The sequence below is a fragment of the Oreochromis niloticus genome, linkage group LG6, assembly GCF_001858045.2.
Source record: "Oreochromis niloticus isolate F11D_XX linkage group LG6, O_niloticus_UMD_NMBU, whole genome shotgun sequence".
In the NCBI taxonomy this organism is placed as follows: Eukaryota; Metazoa; Chordata; class Actinopteri; order Cichliformes; family Cichlidae; genus Oreochromis; species Oreochromis niloticus.
In genome coordinates this window covers 8,751,135-8,778,070 of record NC_031971.2, presented here as the reverse complement: position 1 = coordinate 8,778,070, position 26,936 = coordinate 8,751,135, and the positions used below count along the sequence as shown (strand labels likewise).

The following is a 26,936-nucleotide window of genomic DNA, read 5'->3' as shown; positions in this document are numbered from 1 at the left end:
CATTGCCGTGGTCATGGAGCCGGTTTCTGAGGCGACCAGTGTCACGATTCTGAAATTTTGATTGTATTTCAGCAACTTCATTCAGGTTATTTCCGTTTCCCTTGCAGAAAGTGTCATAATATTCTAAGCTCTGATTTTCAGTGAACACCATCTAGCATTAAAATCCAGATGTGCACGACTCTGTGAAGCAAAAAATATTCATATGCTTCTTGTGAAACTATTAACTAAAGTGTTTATTGTAAACAGCTGCAATTTTGCAGACCTTTGACCTGACTTTACATCCTATGTCTCATGACATTATGGTCACAAAGCAAAGGCAAAACAATGCTGGCTGTAATAAACCAGAGTTTGCCTCCATTGCTTTGCTCGAAGGTCCTTCAAATGAACAAAGAGCAGGTCTTGTCCCTGGTATTGTTTCTAATGTCAGTAGCTCCCATATTGGTTTTCTTTTCCCTCCCTCATTTTGTTTTTAATCCTGCATTTCTCTCTCCCTCCAACTCTCTATTATAGCTGCTCTCTGACCGTTTCATCCACTGAAGCAGATCAAATATTAAGGTGACCTCAGAGTTGGAACTGCACCAAGATTCCCCTCCTCTTCCTCCTACTCTTCTCCCTCCTATTTGTTTTAACCCCATCACCTCTTCTTCATGTGCTGTCAGTGCAAATCGTCTTCAAGGTGGAAATCCTTCATACCAGGTGCACACTGTACGTACACAAAGACACACACATATTCAAAGAATAGGCAAAGTTGCCTTCTGTCATATTCACTCACATCACGTAAACATGACTTCAGAGGATGTTACACTGAGCTGCACTCCTGGGGAATCAGTCCAGCTTGAACCATAACTACTGCTTGCCCAAGACCCCAGTCACACAGACCTAGAGACAGGTGGTGATAACCTCCCACCCACTGGTTGCTAGGGAACAAAATGAGTATTCCCTGACTGGTCATGAGTGGTTTCTGGGTGTCACTCTGAAATCAACTGCTAAAGCCCAAATCTTGCAGGCCTACAGATCAGTGACCTGCTGGTAATGACCGGTTACTAGGGAAAAATATATATTCTCCAACCAGTTGGCAAGTGGTTGCTGGAGGTTGCTGATAGTCACTAGGAGAAATTTGTCAAAGAACTATACAATTCTGCACTGATAATTATAATAGCTTTGGTCACTAGGACATTGCCACGACTGCAACGATGTGTCTGTAGACACAAACAACTATTCGATAAGCGACAATGCAACTTTAAAAACGCATGAAACAGAGAATTTTTGCCTTCAAAGTAAAATCTGTGCCTCTAAAAGAGTTAGGCTGTGTTTGCAAACAAGTTGGCATCTTCCATGCAAACTATGGTCGCCTGCAGCAATCTCTTAGCAGCACTCAGCGGCAACCAAGAAACATCTGCCAATTGATTTGGCAATATGCATTTTTCCATAGTGAATGGATGCTGCTAGGGAGTTGCCAGCCATAAACCTTCCTAGTAAGGGTTATGGCTGCGTCACTGTAATCTTTACAGTGACGTAACACAACAGGAGTAATACCTATACCACACACACACTTGTTGGCACAATGCATTCCCCTAGCTCCTCGGTCACCGATAGAGGGACCAGACCACAATCCGGATTCCGACATAGACCTATTGCTAGATTTTGACAGACTGTTTCTATTTAACTCTGCAAAACTTTTCCCATCTTTACAGTAGGGTTATTTTAATCTGTTCAGCCTTTTCTTTGTCTTTACAGGAGTCAGTATATGTACAAATCATTCAGAGCACGTGTGAAAACAGACTACTGCAAGAAGCTGAGTTGCAGAAGTCCAAAGACAGAAGAACCCACCACTAAAGAAAACAACAAGCAGCAGAGATTTGTTTGGGCCAAGAATCAAAAGAAATGGAGATTAGACCAGTGGAAATCTGTGCTTTGGTCTGATGAGTCCATATTTGAGATCTTTGGCTCCACCCGCCGTGAATGGATGGTCTCTACATGCATGGTTCCCACTGTGAAGCGTGGAGGGGGAGGTGTGATGGTGTGGGGGTGCTTTGCTGGTGACAGTGTTTGGGATTTATTCAAAACTGTACCAGCATGGCTACTATAACATCCTGCACCGACATGCCATCTGGTTTGAGTGTATTACTTATTTTCTTTGAAAAAAATGGTACATGCTGATTCCAAGTCTTTCTGTAACTTTCCACAAGTGGTCCTCGGCTTTTGGAAAAGTCTTCTGATAATTCTTTTCACTCCTGTGTCTGAAATCTTGTAGAGAGCACCTGGAACCTTCGGTAGTTTAGAAATCCTTCTGTAACCAATGCCATCAGTATGTTTTACAACAATAAAGTTGTGAAGGTCTTGCAAGAGCTTACTGGTTTTACCCGTCATGACACGAGACACCTTTTTATAGGCCCTCAGATGGGACTGAACCAGCTGATATTAATTTGGTCTAAGTGGCAGGATTGATTTCTAATTACTGATAGATTTCAGGTGCTGTCATGACTTCCACGCCTGCTTGTTCAATACTTTTTCTGTTTGTCATTTCTCATTATTAAAATAAATGGCTGCACTTTGTTATCAGATTGGCAGTTTGCTAAGCTACTACCCAGCTAGTTTAGCTAGCACTATCAAACCTGTCAGGTTTGGCATTGTGGCATACAGCATACTTTACAATGACACAAGTGGTTATGTAAATTCTGACACAATGGATTCAGAGAGAAGTATGACATGCTTAAATAAACTTCTTGGTTTTACCCGGTGAGCAAAATATGACAACACTCTGACAACATTTTTACATTTTCCAGTTGACTTGATTGAAAGTAGAAAAGATTTTTTTTTGTATTTTATCACTATGGCTGATTTCATGTTAATTTGTGCCATAAAAAAGTGAATAATCAGAATCGAGAGAGAAAGAGAGCAAGAGCAGGAGTGGGTTTCATAGATAAGGAAGAAAAGAAACAAAGTTGCAGTAAGCATGCTGTGGCACTGCAGGGTTTTTTTAACATACACTGCATGTATAATTATAGGATTCAAGGAGAATAAGGGGCTAAATAGGGAAAGGAAAAGAAAAAGAAATAAAGAGAGCAAGAGAGGGAAAAGAAGAGAAGAGAGGAGAAGTGCAAAGACTGCAGGCTTTCACTTCTCTGTGAAGCTGCTTTGCCTCCAGCGATCCCTCTCCCTCTGTTTCCCTCCCTGCACGTACACTTTAAGCAGAAGGCAGGGAGTTTAAAAAAGGAGAATTTTTAAATGCGCTGGCCTCCAGGCGCACCCTGCCACCAAGCACATCATGGCACAGAGACAGACAGAGAGAGCTGAATTGAGAGTGAATGAGTTTTAGTGTCAGCAGTGTGAGGAGACATATACAGTATGGTTTAGTTTCTTTGTTAAACAAGCAAACTTTTTCTCACCTGTTGTGATCTCGAGGCCACCGTTTCTTATCAAAGTACGCCAAACATACCACAAACAGAATGCCATAGAGTCCAACTTTCCAGAAATGTCTTCCGTATTTGTTGCACAGAAAATTGTTGTACCAAAAATGAATTCATCAATTTCTCAATTTTCTAAAAAAGTTAAAGGAAATTTCCCAGAAGTCTTCTATTGGATTTAGGTCATGTAAGCATGGAGCCCAGTCAAGTCCTTCAACCAGGCAATGTTACAGACAGCGTAACGTTCTTCGTGACTTCTTTAGACCCTTTTACGTCTGTCACATGTGCTCACGGTGTACCTGCTTTCATCTGTGAAATGCACAGGGTGCCAGTGGTCATTAACCTGCAACCCAATCCATGGAGGCAACACACTGCAACCGACAAGAACAAAGGATTTGGACACTACAGAGCACCTCCAGAAGTCTCATCATATGGACATGTTGTGCCCGAGGACTACAACAGATTTTTACTGAAGAAATCAGAAAGCAAATGAAAAATACCAATAGGTAATTTGTTTTCACTGGCTTCCATGTGAGAACAATTGCAGTTGACATTACAGTTTGTGCGTGCCACTGGTGAGGGGGATCAACAGCTTATTATCTGCATATCTCAGCCTATTTATCTGTACCCCCTTATACATGCCAAAGGAGTTCGTGGCTGTCTCAGCTCATAATTGGACGAGAGGCAGTGTACACCCTGAACAGAGCACCTGTGTGCTAATTATCAGCATGAAATTGGTTCGTAATATTGTTTCTACGTTCCCCCGTTGGACTATGCAACACTATTGGTTTAGTGGTTCGAAATTAGAAGAGAGTAAGGCTTTGCATTATTGCACGGAGAAACAATCATTCGGAGGAGGAAGTAGAGAATGGCGATGATCATACTATTGCTATTGATGCTCCTATACTACACATCAGTCCAGCAATTGTCAGCTGTGTAAAAATTTCATCTCACTAAACGTGCTAAAAGCTGCATCATATAAGATTTTTTCTCCAGTTTGGATTTCTCATCTGTGCATATGAGCAAAGTTAAGCAACACTTTTTGAGACATTAGGTCATTCCTACATCCACACCAGTACAATATGTACTGAGGACTATAATTCAGATTGAATACACAATCAGATGGCAGAGCAGGCACACAGACATACACACAAACCAACACATTCGCCTCGCTGCTTTCAAACAGCGTTTCTTTTTCTTTCTATGTATTACACTTTCATCTTCCATTCATTTCTCCAATTGCTTGGCTGGTTCTGCTGCAGTGGTGTGTGTGTGTTTGTGTGTGTGTATGAGTGTGTGTTTGTGTGTGTGTCTCTGGCTGACTTATGGTTTCATTAGCTGCAGCAGAGGAGAGGCTTGTAATTGTGGCTGAATTATAGAGATGGGGGTGGACACCACCATGGGAGCTCCTTGGGTTCACACACACACACACACACACACACACACACACACACACACACACACACACAGAGTTGTGTTATGTGTGTACACATAATCTACAGTTACAGTACAGTTGAACCCCCCCCACCCACACCCCAATTACTTTCTCTCTCTCTCACACACACACACACACACACACACACACACACATACACACACACACACACACGTTAGCTCAGCAAGCTACAAAGTGAACACACTCATCGATCAGCCCACCACCTACTCACTCGCTCATTCTCCTCAAGTGGGGTGTTTCCCATACACACCGTACACTAACCGTGCTGGAACAATCTGCTCACTCTTTCTGTCTCCCACACACACACACACACAACTTCGCCCACGTGGGAGAGCCCAGCAGCAAAGAACATGTGGTAGTGGGAACTCAGCAAAACAGCTTCAGGGGAATAACTATCTGTGTGTGTGCATGTGCGTGTGTGCGTCCATGCAGGGCTGACGAACGAATCATTTTTAGGAAACAAACTGCTTTTATTTAAATGGAGGAAGAAGAACAGAATAATGAAAACAAACACCACCCTGCAGATGTGTGTTTGCACGTGTCTGTGTGAGTGGGAGCACGTGTTTGTGTGTGTGTTTGTGTGTGTGTGTGTGTGTGTGTGCTACACGCACACAGGGGGAGCTTGCGCAGCCTGCCAGTCATTATCATGCCGTATTACTCATGTAAATCGTGATATGCCTCCATGTCACAACTCGACCGCCAAAAATAGCTGCAGTGACATCGGTGGGCCTGATGACATCATCAGCGGGTGACGTCACATGTCTCCTAGCATCCCGATTCAAAGTATTAGCGTTATGTATACGCGTTCAACGTTCTAATTATAGGAGCTAAAAGGGTTTTCAGTACAAATTAGGACTCTGAAGGTGTGTGCCCTCTGAACCAAATTTTAGACCTGACTAGTGAGGACATATTTTCAAAGTCAGTATATTTTGGCTGATCCTCACTTGTTCACCTTTTTATGCTTTAAAAATTAGTTAAAGGTCATAAGTGTAAAATAACTATATAAATTTTATCTTAAATACTCTATTTTGCAAAACAGGATTTGTTTGGGCTGTTTTATATTAATCTTCTCCTGCATTATAATTATTTATGCCTTTAGACATAAATAAAAGCTCCACAGAATTTAGCTGCGCCTCACCCAGCACATTAATGTATTAAAGTGAGCTACATCACAACATGAGTGCTTTTTTGTATATGACACATTTTTCTAATCAACAGTTTTACTTGCAGTATTAATTAAGAGCAATAACATATAGTTTCTCCTCATACTGTAAACTCTAAAATTTGAATTGTTAGGTGCGCTGGGAGGTTTGTGGTGTAGGATTTACAGACTGCAGTTCTGCATGGATGGCTAGAGGGCGTGAGTCCACGTAAAAGCTTCTGTCAAAATCAGTTGAGCTGAGTGTGTTAGAGTAAGAGCCAATGTGTTTTCAATTAGCCAAAATACTAATCTTAGTAACAGTACCTACTATACTGACCTCAGTTGCTGAAGACGATGTCTTATATCTTCCAGTTTAACTCATTTTGTCCACTACAGAGGATAAAATAAAGAGGCTATTTTAGATTTTCTGTTTGTGATGCTAATTTTTGATGCAAATGGTTATATTGATCCAGTTAAACAGCTTACATTATATTTTACAAAATAAATTGTACAGTTAGCTGGCTGAATTAATTCAGCTTATATTTATGTAGCACCAAATCACGGCAACCATCACCTCAAAGTGTCATATATTGACACTGAATTGATTTAGCTGCATGAACACCACTGCCCTAATAGTGTTAGCTAGCTGGCATTACCTGTTTTTCTGTGCTAAGCTAGGCAGCTGCAGAGTAGCTACTCTGAAACCGACTGCTATAAACGATGTTGTTATTATTGAGAACAAAATCTGCTGGCAACACCTTGTAAAGTGTATTGTTTTTGACAAAGCCAGTCACTGCCCAGGTCTCATTAGTTTAATATATACTGGTGGGAACCCTCTGCCACGCAGACACGGCTAATTCCTGGCCAGTTTGTCGACTTCTAAAAATCTTCCTGATTTGTGCATATCAGGAGTCACAATCTTACACAATACCAGTAAAAACTGACACTTTCATATGTTATTGTTTGCTTTATCTGTAGATTCCATAGTGGTTGTAATGGTTGAGGTTAATGTCTCAGGAGTGTACATTTAGTGAAGGTTCTTATAAATGCACACAAATGTGTTTTTGGTTGTGTGTGTGTGTGTGTGTGTGTGTGTGTGTGTGTGTGTGTGTAACTCTGCCTTGTTCAAGCCAGTTAGGGCCAGTGCTGAGCTGTTAGCCATATCTAATCCCATTCATCGGCTCCATGCATGACACAGCACACATAGACACTTCAAAAGCTTGCACATACACTGTGTCTCTCGTACACACACACACACACACACACACACACACACACACTTTGTGTTGTATGCTTCACAGCCTTTCCCTTTTTACTCTTTCCAACTCTGCAAACACACAGCAGCTGTAGTAGCCTATGCGAAATCTGTGAATTATAGACTTCATATGTGTCAAATTAAAGCCTCAATACACATAACTCATATGTTATCCAAGTCAAAACATTCACTGTAACATGTCCACAAAGGCACATCAGTACACAAATAGCCACGCACCGTGGGCTTCGGATTTCCTCCGTTTTAAAGCCAAAAAGGGATCAATTATGTAACAATTTCAGGAAATATATATATATAGACCTTTTTTTTTCTTTGCCTTGTTTTTGGATATAGTGAATGCACATTAATCCACCTTGATGGCACCAAGAAACATGCTGTCACCTAAATCTGTTATCCAATAAATGCAAGCTCAGGTTTCAAGGACACTGTGAGTTCATGTGCAATAATAGCAGACAGTGCTAGACATATTATGGACAGTAGGCTATACATCAAAACGGTTTTATATAGGACATAACAAGCGTCTCAGCAAGCCGAGGTGAAATTATATGTCCTTGTATAATATTTGTTTTTAAGCGAGCCACAAGTTCTGATTTTGTCTGGTGTATATTTTTTATAAAATAAATTATAAAAGTCTAAGTTCTGACCAAGAAGGCAGCTGTGATTGCCTTCATGGTTTCTGCACAGCATGAAACAGACCAAGGAAAACCCCAAAGTCTTCATGCATAAGTTAATTTTTTCAAATTGAGAGATCTGAAGGAAAGGAGACGGCAGTAAAATTTTCCAGGAAACAGAAAATGCATTTGAGTCACACAGAGAGAGATTTCTGCATCGACAGTGGTGCTCTCTGGTTTAGATGGGTACATCGGCAAGGTAAATCGTCAGCTCTGTCCTCTATATTATCCAAACTGAAGAATTCTGGTGGCAGATCTGTCCTCTCTCTCTGTGGCTGATAGTACAACTGCTGCAGGACGAAGGCTGACTGCTTTCTCTTACATAACCACATGTACAAATTCACCCAGTGAGAGGAGGGGGGGAGGGTGAAACAGCTCAGAGAGCAAGAGACTGAGGGAGAGAGACAGAAAATGCCCTTGGGCAGAGAGAGAGGGAGACAGAGAAAAGGAGAAACAGTGTGTGAAAAGAATCTCTAACAAATAAAGGAATCTATGTATGCACGTGTGTGTCGGTATCCGTTCACCTGATATACTGCAAATTTTGACAGTGTTTTTCTCCGGTTTGCTGGAGCCGTGCTCATGTGTTGCCTAAAAGCTGTTTTCTATTGCACACAGGCACCTATGGGGCATCCCAGGCAAAACTTTACTACATAGCAATGCATGAAAATGTTTGAAACCATAGTGCCTGCAAACCCGAGGTTCTTATGCTGCAGTCACACTCGGGAAAACAGTGATTGGAAACTGCAGCATGACCGGAATTATTACGACTGTGTGGAATGAAATTTCAATCTCATTTCTTCTTAAATAGCTGCTTTGGAGATGGGGATCAGGTCAGCCACCATTCACCGTCAGTTTCCGGACATCTTCGAAGCCACTCTGGTGCATCGAGATGGTACTAAAACGGCAATATAATGGAATCAGTTTGCTATCAGTCTGTATCAATTTGTCATTGAATGGGGTCAATTTGCAATTATATTCAATCTGTTTGCAGATATGGCAGTTAACTGTGATAAATCAGTGAAAATTCCACATCTCCTCCTGTCTGTTGAAAATCTGTTGCCATAATCACATTATATAGAAATTCATATTAACTATTTACATTGAATCCTGCAAGAACCTCACAGATTTGAAACAGTAATTCTTTCTGATGTAGTAGCTGCAGGATGGTTATTTAACTACAGAGTGACACAGGCACTTGACAACCTTGCTTATACATAGACTATTTACAGAATACAACCAGTTGGCAACCAGCTGAGTTGAGTCCCCTGCTGCAAAGAGACAAATGCAGATGAGTTGCACTTGCTGGTGCAGGCTGACTTAGATTGATTGCAATGCATTGGAAATCTGTCTGCATTTATTAAGTGACCCTGATGAAGGCCACAAGCTGAAACGCGTTGGTCAGTTAATAAAGTTGTTCCTCTTTACTTTTAAGTGTTGCGTTTATTAATTATACAGCGATTATTCACCTTCACCAATCTGTCTGAGAGTCACTACAATCTTTTTGACAGACTACAGTGTAATTGTTTGGGGAGCAGGTTGCCTTCCACTAGATGACCTGTGCAATTGTGTTGCCATCAAAAGTGGTCACCTCGAAGGTCAAGGGAATTCCCTGCTTAACGTCTGGGTAATTAGTTAGTTGTCCCTAGTATTTGCTATCGATCACCTTAATTCAACTTTTGAAAACCTTGCATTAAGGCACTCCTCTAGTCTGAATAACAGCCTTTGTCGTCATATTAATATTAGTCTGCTACTGTTTGAATTGTTACAGAAGCCACATTCATGACATCTGACATTTCTGTCCGTCTCTGTGCTTCTTTACACTTTTTCTTTCATTCCAGTTCTGGAGCTGCACAACTGCTGCACTTCATTAATCTGTGGACAAATCCCACTCAGTCATGATGCAATAGGTGTTATTTAGTCCTTTTCCTTTTAAAAAAAAAATCTGTGCAGTGAATCTCAACTCAAAAATCCCATCTGGGACAGATCGTGATACTGCAACAAAATCAGGAGAATGTTATGGCTTGTTTGCTTTCTCCTTCCTAATTTGCATCTTCGATGTGGTCTGTCATGTTAGTCCATATCACCACAAAGCAGCATTCAGACATGGAAAAGCAAAAGAAGAACAAAGATTTATTTCACACGCATGTTTTCAAAATTGTTGGTCAGAACTTAATGACTGATGTGATGTGATATTACTACTGAAAATAAAAAACAGGTGAAGGTAAAATACCTGCATCAATGATCGGACGTCCTTTTCTGTATAATTCAGAGTACCTGAGAACAACTTTGATGTTTCAGGATGTATTGAGGAAACCAGCAACACCCAAGTCAGCAAATATTGAACTCTATTGTTTCACTCCGTCTCTCTGGCAGTCTTTATTCAGGCTTTTGGCAGCAAAACAATGTGATGGAAATTCAAGGTGGCAGAGGTGGGCTGGGATTTACAGATGCAGCACCTGAAGGTTAGCTTTTTGAAGGGGAATGGTTAACCATCTACATCAACTATTGTATAATGAACCCAGCAAGTTCGGTTGAGCAACTAGTACGAGACTGTGGCTATAGTGGGAAGCTTTCAGGTGGGGATGTGTATGAGCAGAATAACAGAGGAAAAAATCTTGCATTGATAAACAGATGTTGCATCATTTCCATCTGTCAAAATGTGTCATCATCCACACTTTACATTGTTATTGCAGTAATTTAGCTGACACTGTTAATCAGAGTGACTTGCAGTGAATCGGACAGTAAAATGGGCTTTGATTACCATATCACTGAAGAATTCAGGAAGCCAAAAGCAAATAGTGCAAGAGTTAACGCATTTATAATAGTTATGTAACCCGGCAAACTACAAAAGTGGTGCTCAGATAGCAAACAGAATAGGAGCAGAAGGACAGTTTGTGCAAATGGTGACAGTTACAATTAAGCACTTGACACAGCGATGAATTCCAGCATATAATTACAGCTGAGTTCAGCATTTAACCGTTTTACCTGACCTGTTGTCAGGGTTACAGCTAATGACTATTCTAATTAAGCTAGGTCATTCTCGTTGGACAGCAGTGGTTACATCTCATTACAAAGTCAATGTTAGAAAAAATTTTTACATTCAGTTTATTAATATTCATGTCCAAGTGCATGTGAAGGCTTTTTAACTCTTACACACACGTTCATGTTCGTATGGTCAGGTTCAGTTTTTCCCAGGCCTAGAATTGCCTCATTATATGTGTTTATACCAATTTTAAAATTAGAGATTTGTTATGGAATTTACATAATAACCTATCTGACATTATTAAATGGAGGATTAATCATTAATTAAAGTGAGGAGGGAGAGTATTTTTTTAGTTTTTTCAACCCCTGTTTCTGTAGAGAAACCTCTAGTATCACAAAATAGGTCCTGTTTTACCTAAAAATGTTCTTTTTTAGCCCTGTCCAGGGTGTACCCTGCCTCTCGCCCTAAGACAGCTGGGCTAGGCTCCAGCAACCCTGACCAGGATAAGCGGAAGAGAATGGATGGATATTTTGCGTGACTTTTAACAGAAAAATCTATAAATTTCAGGTTTATCTTTTACTGCTACCATATATCAAAATGATTCAAGTTTGACCTGAACAGTATATAAGGACGACTGAGAGCCGTGATCACCCAGGAGAGCTGATGGGCATGATGGCATCCCAGGGGCTGTGGTCGAAGCCTGGCAGGGATCCTCACCAGCTTCTTCAAGTTCTCCTTGACTCATGCCACTGTTCTCACCTGTCTGAAGGCCTCCACCACCCTTCCCATCCACAAATAGACTGGTATAGACAGCCTCAACGACTACACACCTATAACCCACATCAGAGACTGTATACCCCCTCTCTCGACCCTCACTAGTTTGCTTACAATCCACATCGGTCCACGGAGGATGTCACCACCATCACCCTTTACAGAGCGCTTAGCCATCTGGAGAACAGGAAGAGCTACGTTAGGATGCTCTTCGTGGAGGATCTCAGACATCCTCAACACCAAACTGGACCACCTTCAGGTCCATCCTGACACCTGCTCCTGGATCAAAGACTTCCCAACCAACCAGCCTCAATCAGTCTGACTCGGCCCAGAAACCTAACTCCACCTTCAGATTTCTGGGCACCCACATCTCCGCTGATCTCAAATGGACCCACAACACCAACGACCAGAAGCTCCCGCTGGCCTTCTACCGCTCCTCAGGGCCACTAGTGACAACAGGAAGGCTGCACAGAGTGTAATTAACGCCACAGATACTTTTTTTGGCTGATATGTAAGAATCTTCTGTCTGAAAGGCCTCAGAGAAAGTCTATGGCATCGAGAGAATCGCCCCAACTCACTCCCTGCTGTTAAAAAAAAGACTAACTGTCCACTATCCAGTCTCAAACTAGCAAACTTCCCGTGCCACGCCGTGTGCATCCGTTCCAGCTAAACCATCTTCAAACTTTTGCGAACTTTTAAAAACACAAAAAAAGATTTTTGAGTGGACCTGACAACAAACTCAGTTCCCTTGCTTCCCTGTATTCCTCGCTCTACCCCACAGCCTCCATCCACCAGCTGTCAGGCAAGCGCGAAGGCCTCGGTGGAGATGGACAGACATATGGATGGAAAGCAAGAGGGAGGTGGTGAGGGATGGCTGGATGGATGGAAGGAAGGAGGAGTGGGAGAGGTGTGACCCACTTAGAAGAGCCTAGAGTATTTATAGAAGAAAGTGTCCTAATTGGCAAGCCGCTGGGAGAGCAACAGCACTGTACTGCTACCCTACTCCTTGTCCTTCACCTCCTCAACCTTCCCTTCACTGAGCCATGTGCTTTCTCCTGATGCACCTTCCTCCTGTCCTCTTTCACCTCCCACAATCTTTCTTCTTGAGGACTTTAACAATTTCTTCCTCCTCTTCCATAACAGTGACATTCCCCTCATTCTTCCATTCACATGCCTGACCCCTCCTCCTCTACTGACTCTCTACTGTAAGTGTACACTGCCCTCCATAGTTTCTCCTTGTCTCTGACTTTCTGCTACTTCTTCCTTTTACCCTCTCTACGACAAACAAAAGTGCGGTTTCTCATCTTAGCCCCTTTCCCCTCTTCCTTTGATCTTTTTCCATCTTTGGCCAAGTGTGCTGTCACTCAGCCCACATCCTCACTTTCCATCCTTCATTTAATATGTTTGTAGACTTTTTAGAGAGTTTATGATAAAGACACGAGAAGTGAAAGATAACTTTAAGATCAGATGTTACTGACTCAAAACCAACTAAAACCAGAAAGCATGATTAGATGACAACTTTGGGATTATTCTGGGATTATGAAGGAAAAAAGACAGACTCACGTAAGAAGTACTCTGAGGCATCCGCCTCATAGTCAGCATCCTCAGGAAAGTGATCTATCTGCTTGCACATGCCTTTGAAAGAACCTGTGAGAAAGAAAGAATATATTACAAAAATTAGCACTGACAAAATATAAAATTGCACGTGTAAACATGCGTTTATGTTTGTGTTCGACTGAATGACCGAATGCAAGCAAACTCAATTTTCCCAGTTTTTTCCTGCATGGTATCACAGATTGTATCAAGTCTCCAGTATTCTGCTCGGTGTCTGTATCAACCCTTTTTGGGACAATAGAGATGAGACAGGGAGGAGAACTTTGTCAGGAGCTTTGAAGGAAACATATCACAGAACAAAAAGTGACAGACAAGGAGAAATAAGGAAGACGATTGGAGGAGCTCAGTCTAAACAACTCAAACACGCAGGTGGGAGGGTGAGGAGGAGGCAAGAGGAGAGCAAAATGCAAATGATAGACAGGAAGAAAGGATAGTGCTGCTCATTAAGAGAGATTGTGTGTGTGTTTGTGTGTGTGTTTTTGGCTCAGTGCAGCTCCTGTGGTAATTGTTGTACCCTCCCAAACCACTGCAATTAAATGGCCCCTTGTTAATTGGCGATTGAAGGACGAAAGACGAGCGCTGGCTTTTAAATGGGCATCGCCTGCACACACAGGCACACTCTCACAATATGTCTCACACTTCCAGGCGTGCACACACACCGACACACACACACATTCACATACTGTAGCATCAGCCCTGTTACCACGAGCCTCACTCCAGCCGTCTTTTTTCACTCATCGTGGTGGGAGTGTTTGCTGCTAAACTTGCATTTTTATCATACCTGTGGAGAAAATAACCATTTTATAACAAAGCCCGATAAATAAAAGTGAAAAAAGAAAAAAAAATCATGACAGGACTCCAACAACAGCCTGTTTCGTATTTACATATCTTTAATACACCTCAGAAAACTCTCAGACGAACAAAGTGTTTTTCATCAGGTGCACTTTGATAGATACATTAAAGAAGATATTTCACGAGGAAGCGGCGCTGAAACCTTTCAGAATCCTGCGAAAACACTTTCATCTTTTCATAATTTCACCGTGAACTGCGTGTAGAGCGGCGTGTTGAGATTGCGTTCGGTTCCTGAAAGGACCGCGATGAGTGACAGCGCACTGTGTTTCAGCAGAAATAGTTTCACATCTGAATGCCCCTTTGTCTCACTTGCTTACAGTAATTGTTTGTTGGACAAATGCGAGTCGGTACTACAAAGTTAAAAATACTTCAATCATGCTGAGTGTGCTTGCGAGGTTCACAGACATAGAAAGAAAGCGCTACAGTAAGCGCCGATGACTGGAGGTCTTTAAAATGATGTCATTTTCCCTCCAGTGGACGTGAAGGAGATATTTAGCATTTCAGCGCAGCCTCTTAGAAACTGTGTGTTTGTTTGATCAACAGAGTTTTAAAGGACTGTGGTGACAGCTGCATTGTTCAAGTTACATTGGTAGAGGATAATCTAAGAGCACGAAGAGTGTCACAAATGAAGATGTCATCATACTGTGAGACTGTCCTCCCTCAGAAAACAACACCACACGTTTGCATGAGATTTTTTTATATGACCCATAAAATCCTCGGTGTGAATAAAAGCATGTTTATTGTGGACTGAGCTCTCCAAAAAAATTAGGATGTCAAACTCATTTTACATTGGGAGCCACATACAGCCCACTTTGATCTGCAGTGGACCAGACCGGTGAAACTGTTAGTGTAAAGGTGTTTAACTGCACGTTTAATCCCTGAGATTACTTAGGATAAGAAGAAGAGATGCAGTTTCAACCGAATGTCTCAGTTTTATAACATGATAAAGAAATGCTGCTGTAGTAAGCGAAATAAATTATTCCAGCTTGGCTCTTTGGGTTTAAATTCTAAGAAATAAGAGTGTAAAATTACAGAAACAGCTCTGCTGGCTCATTGCCCAGACTGCCCTGGCATTACAAAGAGGAAAGTTTTTCTCAAAACAGAGAAAATGTCCATTTTAGTTATTCATTTGAATGTGGACACATTGTAAAAAACAGACATTTCTAAAATAGATGTCATTTAATTGTTTATCTGTTACCTTTACTACTGTGGGGGAGGTCTTTATCAGTAGAACAAGCTGCAAATTTGATGAAAATACAGTTAAAATCTAACATTTATGTCCTCCTTCACAGGTCTGGTGGGCCGGATTGAAGTCTTTTGTGGTCTGATTGTGGTCCCCGGGCCTTCTGTTTGACACCCCTGCTTTAATGCATTAGTCAAAGATCACTGATTCAATCAAGATTGTTGGGGGCAGTAATTCCAAACTAACATGAGATGCTTAAATTAAACATATTTAAAGAACCTGGGTGTGATGTAGGTATCTTGTGGGAAGTTTCTGACCAATGTGATGTGCATGTCTTATGTTGTTGTTAGCTGTGATTACATTACTGTTATAAACCATAAAGTTTCTGCAGTAGATATGAAAAAAGTAAGTTTAACAGCTACCCAAGAAAAGAAAAGAAAAAAGAATGTTTTGATGGTTTTGATGGTTTTGATGGTGTCTCTCTCTGAGTGCCCCTTGCTGAGTTCCTCCAAACCGAAGACCAAGCAGGAAGTCTACCTGGAAGTCCGACAGAATCCTGGCTCGGGATTGTCTCCCATTTTGACCTTGGGACTTCCAGGCCATACTTGGCACAGAAATTCCTGTATACTGTGCTGACCACTTGGTATGCCCTGCCTGCTAGCATCTTGCACCCTGCTAATATTTGCTGGATTGTCTCAGGGGTGTCTTTACACAGCCTGCCTTTGGGGTCTTGCATTGTGATGTAGACCCCAGCCTCTATGGAGCTTGTACTTAGAGCTTGTTCCTGTGCTGCAATCACTAGTGCCGTTGTGCTGTCTTTAAGTGCAGCCATTCAATATCAGCCACTTCTTCTATCTGTCGATGGTCCATATCATGCAGAGGCCTATCCTTCCTGACGTATTCACTAACATGTGGTCAGTTGTGTCAATCTTCCTGATGTACTCATGGATGTTTGTCGTTTCATCCTGGATAGCGGTATATAGTGGTATATATATATTCATCATTTCAAGATACGTCATACGTTGTCTTTCTTGTGTGGCTGGGAGTATACAGCCACGGCGCTGTTAGATTGGTACCACCATTTCCTTTAACTTTAATAAAATGACTTCTTTTTTGTTTGGTTTTCTGTATAAATGTATTGGTTTGATCTCTGGTGTCTTCAACCCACATCCCACAGCATGTCAAACACATCAATTCTCACACACTCACAGCTATGTAGAAACTACATTATATCTATTCTTCCGTTGCTGCTCTCTCTCTCTCTTTGCCTTTCACACGCTCCCTCACTTGCTTCAACACATGCCCACCCACACTGCACCACAAGCACATGTAATCTGGAATTGCATTTTCCCTTCCTTCTCCTTGCTATCGCTCTCCTGCCCCTCCCATCTTGCTCTCCTGTCTGTCTCACATACATGTGCCGGTACCCTGAAGACCAGATTCCCATTTGAAATGAGCTTGCAGCTCAGCCCGTCCTCTGGGCCTCTCTCTCTCCTTTTTATTCCTTCTGCAATTCAAATTAAGACCATGCTTTACTGTCTTGACTGGGAAGAAACCTGTGCAGCGCATTTCATTTCTTGGCCGATTCTTTTTTATTAATTTTGTATGGGCGGTGGGGGTTAAACACATGATTCCATGGCCTCTTTATTAGATACACTCATACCTGTGATTATAGAGCAATATAGCACAAACAGGATTGCCAGCTTTCACCCGTCAGAGTGTGGCTGTGGAGAGAGTGAGGGGCTTTGAGCGTTTGGCCCTATTCTACAGATGCCACTGTATATTTAAGAGCAGGAAGGACATCTCAGCACAATCATACCACAAGTACTTCATAAGTGGATATCAGCCTAAATCTGCATTCTGTCTTATTGATTTCACGTGTGAAGATAACTGATCAAACTCTGGTGAATTATGACACAAAAACACGTGTGAGACAAACTGGAAATATATGACATGAGTACCTTTATTATTAATGTAGTATATATAGTGGATGAGCAGGACCTCTGCCCCTGACCACTGCACATAGAGGCCCTGGAGCAAGACCTTTGGTTGGCTTTAAGGCAATTCTGGTAAAGCTTCAGGTGACGCAGGTAGCAGCTTCCTGCTCACACCGTCTACAGTGGGAGTGGGGTGCTGCTGATCTCATCCATGGATATAATAAAGAATTATTCGAAGATCTCAATCCCACTGAAACACTTTCTATAGTAAAAGCACAGTCCGGGGACAAGAGGGATGACTCGCCCATCACTGTGTCTGAGGTCACCAAAGTGGTCAAAAAAGACCCTGGGGTGGATGAGATTCCCTGGGAGATAGGGTAAGGAGGCGGCTCAGAGTGGAGCTGTTACTCCTCGATGTGGAAAGGAGCCAGCTGAGGTGTTTTTGGGCATCTCCCTAGGATACCTCCTCAATGAAGTGTTTTGAGGATGCCTCAGTGGGAGGAAGCCCTGAAATGCTGGAGAGATAACAACTCTCAGCTGGCTTGGGATGGATGGATATTAACCTGTGAATCCAGTCATAAGTGGCCATTCAGCCCTCAAACCCCAGTTTGAGCTAAAACAGAGTTGGCTTCATGGAGCTGGATAGAAAGAAAAAAAGAGGAAATTATCAGCAGCAGTAAATTTGGATTCCATGAAACTCCAAAAGGTCTCTTTATAAAGCGATGCTGTGTATTAGCAACACAAACCTCTGCTAGCAAACAAATCCGCTTTGCATTCATTTACGCTCATTGTGTATTTGGCCTTTGTCAGCTTTGTCATCGTGTTGAAACAAACTGGAGTATTTTTTTGAAGCTGCAATACATCAACCAATCTATTGCTCAGATAAAAGAAAAAAATGCAGACACCTTTGTGCCTGCTGAGAAATCCCCATCTGAGAAACTCCTCCTCTTCCCTTCTCCTCTCGACACAGCCATCGTAATGACGCGTCGCTCTTCCAAATTGCCCCTTTTAAATTATACATTCTGCTTTAAACATGGAACAGATACTATTATTCTGAGACCAACCTACACCTCGGGGGTCAGGACAGCTCTGTCACCCACTTATGCTCACAGCAAGAGGGGCCACTGTGTCTCACAGCGGATGATTTATACCAATAAGAGGAGACCCCGATGACCCCTTTGCTGTCATAAGCCAATCAGAATCCTGCTCACTGACCCACCTGGTAGCTGTTAAGGATAAGTTAATACAGTATGATGAAACACTGGAAGACATCCTTTCATGAAGCATTAACATCGTAACCCACTCGATGAGATACGTGAAAATGTGTGTGAAGAGTAAATGCCTTCCTCTGAACCGGTACTGTGTCTTATGCAAATAACTCGGCGTGTCTTTATTCCTTTATGCTAATTATGGCTCAGTCTGTGTGTTAAAGTGCCACTAAAGTAATCCCTCAGCAGCAAAGGTGGATGAACATCAGAGACCTCAAAGGAGACGTGTTGCACAGCAAAGGTGGCTACCAGCTCAGTTCAGTGGATTACAAACACGGTACACAGGAAATGTGCTCCTTTCTTTTCTTGATCTATTAATGTAAATTCACCCAGGAGAACATTCATCCCTGCTTTCATGCTTTTGTAAATATTTCTTTGTGTTCTTTAGGCTCCTCGGTTGTTCCGAATACGAACATTTTAGATTCTAAAAGGTTGCAACAACCCCATCCATGAACCCTTAGCAGCGATGCTTAAAACGCTCCCTAAACGCCTCGCCTGCTGCATCTGATCCACCTTTCTCCCCACTCTTTGAGTTTTAGTGGCATTAACAGAAAAGAATTTAAAGTAAACGTAGAACTAACCACAACACATTTAATCTCCCTCGGCTACATCATATTGATGGTTTTGTTCGATATTAAGAATTGGGCTACCAAAGAATATGACCTTAATTGTTAGCGAACATCTGCAGTATATAATTTAACCTCCTGAAAACACCAAAAGATTTTCAGAGACATACACTGGAACAGGCGGAGAGATGTCATGTTTTAAACCACCTCGAAAATGTGTTTGTTAGTTAAACCTGTTTTGCATTTTTAAATGTAAGGTTAAATCGCTATTGATCGGACGCCACAAGTGAAAGATTCGTACTGGTGGAACATCACTAGAAAACATTGATTCCAAGAAATGTTTTAAACTGTTTAACGGCTTATATAAATATGGAAACATTTTAATTGTCGTTATTTAAAATCTTTATAAAGAGCACCTCAAATAATAACAATTTGAAAAAGGAAATATAAGGAAATACACTTACTTTTCTAAATATGAAACTCTGTTGTACATTTAGCAGTGAATATTTTGCATAGTCAAATATAAACCCTGTCAAGGTTTCTTTGTTATCCGATTCAATTAAGTTTTATTTCTATAACACCAAATCACAACAACAGTCATCTCCACGCGCTTTATAATGTAAAGACCCTACAATAATACAGAGAAAAGCTCCAGATTCAGATGACCCCCTATGAGCGAGCACCTTGGTGATGGTGGGAAGGAAAAACTCCCTGTTAACAGGAAGAAACCTCCAGCAGAAGAATATGAGTAAGGGAATGATCTACATACGGCCTTGAGCTGAAAAGTGGGAAGTTAAAGATAAGAATAGAGCTTAACTGCTGTGCCCTGTAACTTTACATCATAAAATTTAAGAATTTAAAAATATTTTGTTGCTTTTTTCTTTTGTGAGAAACATAAATATCTGTGAAAACTTTCACCTTGCGGGATGTTACTTGCTTAGCAGAGGAAGACAAAGAACCCGGTGCACCACCAGCCAATTTCAGTATGAGAGGATAAGATAATAAGACTTGCTTGTGAACATACACCCAGGCAGCTGTCATGTTATTCAACTTCCCATTGTTCTTTAAATCAGGCTTACACATGTGTAGCTGGTTCCCTTGTACAGTGCTATCACGGGAAATTGAATGGTATGCAGATTCCCGTTCAGAGCCTTGCATTCGTGTTCTTCTGATGAAATTTATATCACTTGTGCTCGTGTATGTGTGTGCACGTTACGGTTCAGGTCATGACCCAAAATCAGAACAAGTCGGGAGACAAGAGGATTACCAGGGAAAGTGGAAATTGGATCAAACTGGATTGTAACATATTGTAGTAGGAGACGTAATCAGGTTTCTCAGCAAGTCAGGGTAAGCAGCTGCTTGACTCATTAAACCCCATTTCCTGACTTCACCTCATATGAAAAATGCAAAATGTTATTTCTGTACAAAGTCTTGATAACTTGAAATCTCAGTTCAAAGAGGAAAAAGGCTTCATTTTCTCCTACTAGTCCCAAATGGTCCAAATATAATGATCCATATAAAAGGTTGAATCCCAGGAGCTCAGACAAAATTCATGCAGTAAACATGCGGCCAGAAATGAACTCTTCATGCATTTCAAAACTTTGATAGAGAACAAAAGAACAGAAATGACTGAAAAAGCCTTCAGTTCATTAAACGACTTCATTGTGAGCTGTATTTCATTTTAATCTCTGAACCCGCACGGCCAATTCATTTCCACGCAATTTCAGCACACGTCTGGCAATAGACAGACCTATTAAAGATAATTGTAATAAATGTGGAATTAGATTCTCACCCTATTTGTTCTAACTAATTTAGAGTAAGCAATTACTTTTCCTACCAGCAGGCATGCACAAGTGTGCACACGCACCACATAAATTACTTTGATGTCTGGTTGTGACAGAGAGAACCGCTTGGGTTTGCTCCTGATAAAGAAGCCTCCATCCCGACTTTGATTTTTTTTCCCTTTTTTGTGACGGGGAAGTAGAGCAGCCTGTTGTCATGTGGCACAAAGCAAAAAGGAGCAAATGACTGGTTAGTGATAATTTGGCAGATCATGGTGCTGTGTGGTGGAGGTCACCGTAGCGGCCAGGTGGTCAGAGAGCATTTCACAAGTGTTCACATTTTTAGTCCAAATTAGTTCATTGCTCAGATTTCCCTCCGCGTTTAAATGACTCAACTCGGGTTAAGTGCTTCTGATCAGTAGCAGAGCAAAAGCCAAGTGGACTAATGTGGGTAAACCAAGTGTGATACAGTATATGCATCCATACATTCGCCATATCTTTTACTCTGTATATGGCCATAGGGGGTTGGAGCCTATCCCAGCTGGCACTGGGCAGGGTATATAGCAGGGGTGGGCAATTCCAGGCCTCGAGGGCCGGTGTCCTGCAGGTTTTAGATCTCACCCTGGGTCAACACACCTGAATCAAATAATTAGTTCATTACCAGGCCTCTGGAGAACTTCAAGACATGTTGTGGAGGTAATTTAGCCATTTGAATCAGTTGTGTTGGATCAAGGACACATCTAAAACCTGCAGGACACCGGCCCTTCAGGCCTGGAGTTGCACACCCCTGGTATATACTGTAGATTGGAGAGTCTGGCAGCCCACAGAGCACAGGAAACAGACAACGCATCATATTTATACCCACCTCGCCACTTAATTTAGAATCACCAATTAACCTAATATACATGTTTTTGAACTGTAACCCATGCAGGGACAGGGAGGAATCACGCAAGCTTCATAGATGGAATTCTGTGACATTACGTTTCTGCCGCAATTAGCTTTCATCTAAACTTCTGCCATCTGCCATTCCCACAGCTGTGTATCCTGCTACAGTGATGCCAGCGGAACATTTTTATCCATGACCTGTGTCACTTTTCTGTCAGATGTTGAAGGACTCCTTTTGACTCTACAGGTCTAACCTGTGCTAAATAATACCTAGCGCAGCTCAGTGTGAAGCCTATGGATCCAGATGCCTCAGTATGTGAAACCTTGGAAAGAAGAGTGGACCCAGCCAGAACCGTCAGTCTGTGGACAACAGTGCTGACCTTACAGGGCAGGCTGCAGACAAGACTGGATGCTTAGATGACATGACTGCGTTGCTGCAGCTGCATGCAGAGAAGCAGGCAGAAAAGCCGCTAAACAGGTGAAAGAAAACCAGTGTGATCCTTGGATGACTAAGAAATATCCTTTTCTGCCAGTGTGTCCAAGACGCCGTTTGAAGCGAAAGGCAGATATTCAGTTATAAGCTGTTAAACAAACAGACGACACTGAAGTTGTAAGGAATCAGAGTGCATCTCATATCAGGCAGTTTTCAAGTTTTGCTAGAAATAAAATCCTGCACAATATAAAATACATCAAGCTGAAGTCAGTCATGTAGTTAATAAAGACAAATTAGCGACAGCAATAACAGCAAAGTTGCAATTTCAGTAGACTTTTTCATTAAAGCAGGCACTTAATTAGCAACACTGGCATTCTAGCAGAAGGAACACCTTAGAATAAACAAGCTGCTTGTAGAGAGTTCATCTGTAACATAACTTGGCATTGCACGCATTCAGTAAATAAACAGGGCATATGGTGACATTATATCTGTGATATAACATTTATTTTAAACTACTACTGAACACAAACATAGTTAAGCCTTTGGACTACATGGTTTCAGTGTTGGTGAAATGTGATGACACACAGCGTCTTACAGAAAAGTCATTCGTGATTTTAATCACTCAGGCAGAGTCAGTGTATCAAAGCTTAGAGTTTAGCTTGTTTATAACAGCTCACATCTTACATAGCTGTATTTTATGTCTCTGCTTCTTGTATAAAGACATTATGTAGCGCTGTTACACAAACAAATCAGTCAATAAATGTTGATATTAACTGTGTTGGACATGACTGCAAAATGTAAAATTGTACGCATCAAGTAGTGCGTATGCCTTCAGTCAGATATACTAATCCAAAACTGTCATCTTCTGCTATCACGTTTGGATTTGCATTTACAGTACTGTTAAAAAGTATATACAGGGCTCCACAAATTGCCACAAAAACAAGAGAATACATGAATTACTGAATTTACCTTTTACCTTTGGACTTCTCTGAGAAATCTGACATATATCAAGCATTACATTTAACCACCAAAATTATTTTTTCTGTTCATGAATGCAAGTAAATAACTGTAATTTGTCATCTTAATAAAAAAATAACAATGTGATTTCCTATTTCTGCTTTTTTGTAAAATAATAAATAGAAAAATTCATGGATTACAACAATAAATACATTTTTAGCATTAAAAATATTGTTGTTGAATAAAGGATTTGCGCATAACTGGTGTGTTCACCATTACAGAAACATGAAAACTGATCTTGGTAATTACCAAGGCTGTTAATGTAGGACAGCAGTGGCAATAACCTTACGTTGGGTGGTGCTTGTGACCCTTGATGAAATTGTTCGTTTTTCTTGTCTTTTTAAATGAATGCCAAGCAGAGGATTCAAAAACCCATTTTACCCAATCAAAAACCAGCCTGATGCATAATGGGAAATTTCTATTTGTCATTTGTACGCAATGTTTGCTGTATAAGTTAAACAAAGAACTGGTGGATGATATTTCTGCTGTTGAGATATATTATCAAACTCTTGGCAAGACAGATAATATTGGCATTTAAGGAAATATCAAAAAATTCATTGAAGCTGCGATAGAGACCAGAACAATTATGTCAACTCCAAGATCATGCCAAATTTCTATATTTATTTTAGAAAAATCCATCAGTGCAACCAACAGTGTGGTTGCTACTCAGTTAAAGTTAAGAAGTGAACAAAATCTAACATGCACGTGAGATGCAGCACGCCGCACCATTCATCTCAGATCTCAGCTAAAAACATATGAACAACAGAAGCGTTCACGCATCATGAACGTCATCTTCATCTGTGCATCCAGCACTAATATATTTGCAGACATCTATCTTCATGGATCCTTGTTACACTAGCTCAGCACGGCTGCCTCCTCTGATAGCGCCACACAAAATTAAACTTGTGATCAGACATAATCACACCATTTCAGAGAGCTGAAAAACTCAGCAACACTTTTTTGGGGCGACAGAGCTGCAGAGAAGCAGCAGTTCAGCTGTTAAAAGTAGGACTTGTACTGTGTCACCAGCATGTAGCACTCTTACAGCAAGAGTGTTACAACTTGGCGAGTGAATGCAGATTTTCAGAACACATTACCCCACCTCACGAAAAACAGCCACAGCTCTTTGAAACTGCCACATGAGAAAGGACGTGAAACGACAACTGAGTGCTGAAAACAGGGCCATAGTTCTTAAGGCAAACATTAACATTGTAACATTGTACTCTGGTTCCACCATCTTAATGTGAAAATAGACGGTTGCGAAACAACAAAACACGGTAGCTCTCGCAGTGCTGAGAAAAACACACAAGCCCTTTACACTCTACATCTCAGTGAAGGAAGGTATTTTGTTTTTAACAGATTGCGGCAAAAAAGGTTGCACCCTGCCATGAAAGAAGAATGCTTATCTTAGGAATGCATTGATTTGTATACATATGTAACTATAAGAAATAATATGCAGCACCAGCAGCAAAAAAATGGTCAAAATGCGAAAGATAAATCAGACACTAATCAGTGCATGAATGAAGTAAACTGGACAAGGCTGCTGATGAGACAGTTACTAATTACGGAACATCCACCTCCATCTGTGGCTGTACACGTGCTAATTGCAGACATAAATTTGCAGATGGTCTCACAAAGTCTTTAAAAAAAGAAGATTACCAGGTACAGCAAATAAACAATTCATTTTTAAAAAGGGAGTACCATCAACCACCTGCAAACAACCACACTGTCCCCCTTTTGAGAAATCCCTGAGCGCGCCGTCATTGGTCCCTTCCCTGCTCTATCCTAGTTTTGTTTAGTGAAACTTTCTGCAATGTTTTCCTCCCCCCTCCCAGCTCTGAATTCCTTTGGCACACATGTGAAGAAAAGAGAAGCAAAATGAGGAAACTGCAAAAAAAAGCAAAAGGGTGGAGGGAGGACAGGAAAGAGACAGACAGATGAGACATGGGAGACAGAGAGGTGACAAAAATGAGAGAAAATCCACAAAGCCCGCAGCATCCTGGTGAAGCTTCATTGATAAATGAGGCAACAGATGTTTAGCCCCGTATAAAATTACAGCAAGCTGCTATATGTGGAATAGATACCTGCCCTCATTCTGCAGCTCTACATTACATCTTCCCAAAATCATCTCTGTTGCAGCACACTGGGCAGCCGCTCATACGTCCAATATTCAGCCAGAAAACTGACATTTAACTCAAAATGTTCACATTTCCTCCCCATTATAAGGTGTCAACAACTGCATGTTTGCTGTATCTCACTGTGAAAGCACATAACGTGTGCTGGTGAGAGAAATGCTTAAGCCAAAATGCTTTGTCTGTTCGACTGACAGGACCTGTAGATTATTTGGTGTGTATTTCAACATCTGCGAGAATTTAGAAGAAAGTTGTTTGGCTGAACAGATGGGTCAGAGTTTTGAAGGTTACAACAGAGCACTGCAGTGACTATTTTGAATCTCTTACGTGTGATGTGTGACTCATTTCAACTTGTTTTACATTTTTATCAACACTGAATATCCTGAAATATCAAAAGGACTAATCATCATTTACTAATTAAAAGCAAAAACAGCTGACTATAATTGAATGACTATAACTGAATTTAACTGTGCATATTTGTGACGCAGCACGAGAGACGCAGCTGTGCACAAAAGCACCAGCGCAGTGACGCAGGCTTTTCTGTTGTTTCCAGTGTTTCAGTATCTTAACTTCACTGTCTCCAAATGTCTCTCAAAGCTCAAAAATGTACTCTGTTAAACAGTTTGTGAAGCACAAACTGCAAATAATCAGTGCATTATTTTTGCTCAATTTTCACCCAGCACAAACCTCCACTACACATGGGTGGAGCTAAATCCAGGATGGAAGCTGAATGGAGATAGTATTTTCTTCTTTTCTGTTGAAAAGTATGTTAAGTGCTTTATATTGCAGTATTGTGAAATTCAGCTGTACTCCATTCTGAAACAGTCACTAGTTGTTTTTTGCATCGTGAAGTTTTTTATTAGTGTAGTCTCAAATTTGGGATATTTAGATGGTAAGACCGACCAATGAAAATGTCGTTAATAGTTTTTGAGACATTCAGGTTCAAATATTGCTGCAGATTTCACTGTGTGGAAAAAGGGCCTGAAAGAAGGTCAATGGACCATTTTCAAAAAATATATCTCGAGAAGGATTTGATATGTGAAGCAGAAATTTTACAGCAATCATTATATATGTTCACACATAATTTTTTTTATACAAATCAGAGACAGTTGAGCAGAAGGCTTGTCTGGATTTGAGACGGAGTGACCCGTCTGGATTTTTTTTGTATGTTAATGTATCAGTTTTTAAATTCTCCAATCAAGTGAAAAATGAAAATGTTGGACATTAGTCTGACATCACATTTGTGAGGCACTAAACTCAGCTATAGTAACACTGTGGAGTAGTCCTGTGACCTGGAAACCATGTTGTACATAGTACTAGCTTTCTTTTCAAATGTACGAAGTGCTACATTCATATTAGTCGTATACCTTAATTCAAGTGGCTAATCTAGAACTGGTAACACATTGCAATGTAAAAAAAAAAGAATGTTGCAAAATGGTGGCTCTTGCATTTCTCCGTAAAATTTCGCATCCTAAGGTTGGAACCACTGCATTGAAGGCCAAAGCACTGAAGCGTTAGGTATAGAAGACTAAAAGACACGCCCCCACACCACCACCACCACCACCA

The 26,936-nt window shown here is 41.2% G+C and overlaps 1 protein-coding gene across 1 annotated transcript in view; it reads right to left on the bottom strand.

Annotated features, from left to right (window-relative positions):
* Positions 1-26,936, bottom strand: part of cacng2b (calcium channel, voltage-dependent, gamma subunit 2b) — a 64,011-nt gene that overhangs the window by 6,881 nt on the left and 30,194 nt on the right. Inside the window, exon 2 of the mRNA XM_003459342.5 lies at positions 13,266-13,349. Coding sequence (XP_003459390.1) covers positions 13,266-13,349 — 84 coding nt within the window. The remainder of the gene's footprint in view (positions 1-13,265; positions 13,350-26,936) is intronic.